This window comes from Hevea brasiliensis, chromosome 3 (assembly GCF_030052815.1).
Source record: "Hevea brasiliensis isolate MT/VB/25A 57/8 chromosome 3, ASM3005281v1, whole genome shotgun sequence".
NCBI lineage: Eukaryota > Viridiplantae > Streptophyta > Magnoliopsida > Malpighiales > Euphorbiaceae > Hevea > Hevea brasiliensis.
The window spans coordinates 95,323,679-95,329,402 of NC_079495.1; the positions used below are offsets into that span (position 1 = coordinate 95,323,679).

The 5,724-nt window shown below is 33.6% G+C and overlaps 1 protein-coding gene across 1 annotated transcript; it reads right to left on the minus strand.

Annotated features, from left to right (window-relative positions):
• Nucleotides 1–840: 840 nt before the first annotated feature.
• On the minus strand, nucleotides 841–4,044 carry LOC110664443 (beta-glucosidase 16-like). The gene is made up of 10 exons (XM_021824121.2): nucleotides 3,934–4,044; nucleotides 3,689–3,766; nucleotides 3,416–3,503; nucleotides 3,081–3,336; nucleotides 2,870–2,985; nucleotides 2,542–2,756; nucleotides 2,413–2,444; nucleotides 2,215–2,317; nucleotides 1,900–1,996; nucleotides 841–1,804 (listed from the first exon to the last, which is right to left on the minus strand). Exons 1-10 carry the CDS (start codon nucleotides 3,992–3,994, stop codon nucleotides 1,768–1,770), a joined length of 1,083 nt encoding a protein of 360 aa, XP_021679813.2. The 5' UTR covers nucleotides 3,995–4,044; the 3' UTR covers nucleotides 841–1,767.
• Nucleotides 4,045–5,724: the final 1,680 nt, after the last annotated feature.

Genomic DNA, 5,724 nt, shown 5'->3' on the forward strand with positions numbered 1-5,724 from the left:
TGATGGTTCCAAAGTGCCCCAAGAGGCAAAGTGTTCATCCAACACTACAAAAAAATAGTGGCTTTCAGAGATGGAATTTGTGACGGATTTAATCCATTAGAAAAATTTCAATCAGCGATAGACTTGCAAATGGTTTAGTGACGGGTATAAATTCATAGGAATAGCAACAGATTAATCGAACGGAATTTCCAACGGATCAATTCATTGGAAATATATCGGAAACTTAGGATTTTAAAACTTAAAATCACAAATCTTCACGGCTACATTTTATTTTATTCCCCTCAACACACATCTTCCTCTCCTCTCGGCAGGCAGTAAGGAGCTGTTGCCTCTTGCCATATCTGACGACCTCACTAGTGCTGTTGCCATCACAAGTCACCGTTCCCGATCGTGCATGAGCCCAACCGTCGTTCTCAAGTTCCTTGGTTTTCAATTCAGCACTCAATAGGTAAATATTTTAGGAATAATACTTTGATTCCATTCTCCATTGTTTAATATTGAGGATTTGTTAGAAGGATTTTTCTTGTTGGGTATTTTAAAATTTCATGTCGCTGAGTTTGTGAAAAATGAGAAAACGTCAATCATGTTTAATGGGTTTTTACTGGGTAATTTTTGTCTTTGGTCATGTTAGAAGAAAGAATACAAATAATGAAGAAAAGAATTGTGTATTTATCTGTGTCTTATTTACAGAGATATTACATCTATTTATACATGAGAATATGAGCTAATTTAGACAAAAATAATAATTGTTGTAATTATGATACACAAATCTCCTATAATCATACTAATTGTTGTAATTATGCTATATAAATCTCTTATAATCATGCTAATTGCTGTAATTATGCTAACATGTCATATCAAACTTAGAATGAGAAAACTCTGATCATGTTTGATGTGTTTCCTGGGTTTCATGTTTGCTGTAATTAAATATCGCGTTTGTTGGGTTTTCTTCTTTCTCTAATTAATTCGTGTAATTTATTTGATGCTTACGATATTGGGTTTCTACTGTAAAGGAAAGAAAGTATCAAAACAAGGAAAATATAATAAGAATTTAAAGGTGAAAACCAATAAAATAGGCCTATTGAAAAAAAAAAATTGCTAAACTTTATTGCGTTTGGAACATCTGTCCTACGCACACTTGACATTTCCCTCGAAATAGAAGGGGAAGCTATTATGTTCTCTTGATAAGCTAAAGAGGGAGTAATCCTTATTTAAACTTGAATTAATCATGCTCTTTTTTTATGAGAATAATAGGATAGAACAAAGTGTGTGTGTGTGTAGATAGATATATATTAAAAGGTTAATCATGCTCTGGTCAAAAGATTGATTCATTTAGGCTATTGAGTGGCCACACCATCCCCACTGTTGGTTTGGGTATTTGGAAGTCTGTTTCTAAAGCCAAAGATTCAGTCAGGCTGGTTAAAGGCATAGAGATACAGTGGAGTCCAAGAAGACGTCAGACATGCGCTCAAGGCAACCATACATTCAGGGATTGAGAGGAAGGATCTCTTGGTCACGCCCAAGCTATTGTGCAGTGATTTGTCTTCGGATAGGGTTCGAAAAGCGTTGAACAATAACCTATGGGAACTACAACTTGATTACCTTGATCTTTATTTGAAATGGAAGGTGTTGGAGAGAAATGGAGAAGCTTGCTTTTATGGCTTTTGAATATTTTTTGGAGATGCTTTGGAGAAGCTTAGTAAATGTGGTAGAATTTGCTGTCATAAAGAAGATGATATTGATCATTGCTCAAGTTTGGTATGGTATTCAACATCCAAAGTATCCCTTTATTTTCACGCCACTCCTGTTCAAATCATTAATTTTATCCTCATGAGTCATTACACCAATTATACATTTATGTCACTGGGAAAAAAATAAATAAATAAAATTGTGTATCACTCAATTGCTTTCTGGACGAATGAAAGATGATCATTGAAGTAACGAATTCTATAGTCATCCTCTACAATTATCCAATCAGTATCAAGCTCACTAACTCCTGAAAAAAAGAATTATAAATTATAACTTGTGAGTGTAAAAGCAAAAACACATTTTTCCTCTTAAAATAAGCATTTAATATAACTTAATGGTACTAAAGTCGTCTCGAGAATCATGAAGTTTCGAATTCAATTGCAATCAAAGCTAAATGAACCAAACAATAATGATGATAATAATAAAACATCCTATTATTGTAGCTGATTGATCTTGATATCGTACCATTCTCAGTAATGTAAATGATTGGATCATTAAACTTGTTTTTGGTGTAGAGCAAAAGATCTAGAATTCCTCTTGGATACACATAAAGCCAATCTGATCCTGTCTGCAAATTCATTTATAGTATGAGAAACCACAACCCATGAAATATACAACTTGAATCTACATGCTGTAATGTTTTATATGTGCATTAAATCATACCGCAGGACCAATGGGAATCCCATTTCGCTCGGCTGATGCATCAAATTACTTTGTATCAGAAATGAACAAGGCAGAAAATTTGTTAACAATGGAAAGAAAAATAAAAGCGTGAATGAAGAAGTTTCTTACCTTTAGACTGAGCACAAGAGTCAGTGGTGTAGCTTAAGTATTCAGTTTTGCAAGGAACATCAAAACCATATTTTGAAGTATAATACTTTAGTCCAATGAAATCAAAAGATCCTTTCACCATTAACGATTCCTCCTTAGAAAAGTTAGGCAATCGTTTCCCCACATGAGCAACCATATCAGCTGGATACGTACCAGACTTCAGTGGTTCCGTAAACCTTCAAAATTCATACATTTAGAAGAAGGGGATTTAATTTCGATGCCAGTAATCTAGTTCGAGCATACTCCTGACTGTAAGTACTGAAAAAAGGAGCGCAAAATTTATATATACCAATCATATTGGAAAGAAATGGCTCGGGATGCTGCACTAAAGTCTCTACTTGAGTTAGTCAAGGGTAAAATCCATTGACAATTTAGAGTAATTCCGATTTGACCCATTTGAGACATCTACATGCATAAAGAAAAGAAAATAATAAGAAGAAATAATGAAAAAATTCTAATAAATAGGGAATAAAGAAAAGAAAATGCATGATTAAATGAACCTGGTACTTGTCCTTGTACACTTGAACTGCAGCTGCATGAGCAAGAAGTTGATGATGAGCTACTATATATGGCTCAGTACTAGAATCGCCACCAGTGCCGTTATAAGGGAGCCAGTCGGAACATCTCCCAGGTGCTTTTTTACCAGTTGCATAAGCATCATCAGCAACAGTTAATGGCTCATTCAAAGTTATCCAGTGCTTCTCTCTATCACCAAAGGTTTTAAAGCATAACTCCGCATAATCACGAAAATCATCCCTATACATGGAATAATTGAACAATTAATTAATTAAGGATATATATGTTGAATGCATATGATTTCCCATCAGTTACTTACACAATTTTGGAGCTTAAAAGACCACCATATTCATCTTCAAGAGCTTGAGGAAGATCCCAGTGGAATAACGTCACAAAAGGTTGGATTCCTTCATGATATAGTAATAAATAATTAATGTTACATCAAGGTCTATTATTATATGTATTAATATCTATTGTATAGAATGTTACCCGCCAACTACTCTATAGTCTATATGGATGTGCACAAAAAATGTCCTAAATGAGAGGGAAAACATAAAGAAAAGACGGTAGGGAGAAAGGGATAGAAACTGACCATTAGCTAAGAGTTCATTGATGAGATTGTTGTAGTAATGAATTCCTTTTGTATTTATGCCTCCACTAAGATGGCCACCTAAAATTAATATGTAGAATTTAAAGAGAGAGAGAGAGAGAGAGAGAGAGAGAGAGAGAGAGAGACCACGAAATGGAAAATTTCATTAAAATTAATGGAAGGTGAGAATCTTTAGAAAGAATAAGGACACTAGCTCTCTCTCTAAAGCTAGAATGATGAATACTTACGCGGAAACAGTCTAGACCATGAAATGGAAAATCTGTAAGCATCAAAACCTAGGCCCTTCATTATAGCCACATCTTCCTGAACACAAAATCAATTACTTTTAGAAAAGTGGCAAGTAGCTAGTGCATAACTTAAAAAGAGGGAACATATCCCTAAAGCCTTAGTGGTTGTTGTTTTCATAATTATAAAATTTTAATTTAAAGTCAAATAAATATATACCTTGTATCTATGGCATGAGTCAACAACGATGTTTCCATTACTGTGGTCCCTTATCTTTTCTGCACCACCAATATTACAGTACTGTGATATGTTAATTCCATTAAGAGAATATTTAATTGTGGTTAATATAATATATATCAAAGCCTATTATTTTATTATTAACTTTTTTATAATTTTCTTGTCTTTTTCACTTTTCTTTTTCATCTTTCAAAAAAATATATATATAATGGGGGAATTTACCGCACTAGGATAATGAAGGCATAAATTTTATCAAGACAGGCTATAGATTACAGAATTTACTGAAACGGGGTGAGAAGTGGTGACGTGGATGGCTGGACAGACGGGACACCATTCAAAATAGCGTCCAGAGACAGGACGCCATTCAAACCAACGTCCTGAGGTGGGACGCTATTCATACAAGCGTCCGAAGTGCAGCAGCTCCGAGTCTCTGCAGGTAGTCACATCAAGCGAAGCGGACGCCATTATAAATGGCGTGCAGAGCTTAAGTCACTCCACACAACGAATCTTACAAAGAGGGATGGGACAGTCCATGGGATGCTATTGGGACGCCATTATAAATGGCGTGCAGGTGTTGGAATGCCATTATCAATGGCGTGCAGAGCTCAAGTCACTCCACACAGCGAATCCTTGCAGAGAGGGATGGGACGTGGGACACTAATATTATTGGCGTTCAGAGTTCTATATACACACCCTCAGTTTATCCCGCACACGAAGCCGAACTCATATCTCTCTTCTTCTTCAGTGTTGATCATCGCTCTCTTCTTCTCATTTTCTCTTTTGTTGGTGTAAAATTAGTGGAGCTGAGGGACAGTTTCTGCTTGGTAGACCAGCAACAACAAGAGGAGCTGCAGTCGTGGAAGGAAAAAAGATTTAGGTGGTTCTTAGATTGAATAGCACAGTGAAGTTTGGAAAAATTGTTTGTGCCGATTTTTTATTCTTAAAAATTTAAGATATGTATTTTGTTAGTTAGATCATCTATTTACTTGTAACATATTGAAATATTTGAGTGTTAAATGTTTTTATTATTAGAGAAAGTTGATAAAATTATTTTTGTAAGTATGCATGCATGCATGTGTTATGATATGAAGTAGGTTTTTGTAATATTATTAATATTTAGGGATATAGTTTTGTATGAATTTTTAGTGTTATATGTTATTTAATTATTTGAATACTTGAGCAGGTTATAGCTAACCTGGAAATAATATATAGATTATTTTAGAAATTTAATTTGACATTAATTGTAAAGAGTGTAAGAGAGAAATAAAGTTAACAGGTACATAACAAAATTAGAAAATAATATTATTAACATAACGTGTATTATTAACAAAATATTTTAAAATGTTGTTGATGAAACATCAAATGTTTAAAAAATAAAAAATTAGAAAAATCATAGATTTTGTTCGAAGATTAAGTGTATAGTTTATTAAATTTTATTTTTTATATTAAAATATAATATTTTGATATGTTTAATAAAAAGTTTGCATAAAGCTAAAATTTACAAAAACCTAAATTATTATTTTAAGATCATAAAAAATTTCATAGAAAAATGAGTT

Excerpts from the sequence above, each read along its gene's own strand:
- LOC110664443 (XM_021824121.2), bottom strand. The coding sequence starts at position 3,994 with ATGAAGGGCCTAGGTTTTGATGCTTACAGATTTTCCATTTCATGGTCT. Across the intron at positions 2,986-3,080 it reads TGTACAAGGACAAGTACCAG|ATGTCTCAAATGGGTCAAAT; the intron begins GTTCATTTAATC and ends TTATGCATGTAG. Across the intron at positions 2,757-2,869 it reads ATTTCTTTCCAATATGATTG|GTTTACGGAACCACTGAAGT; the intron begins GTATATATAAAT and ends TGAATTTTGAAG.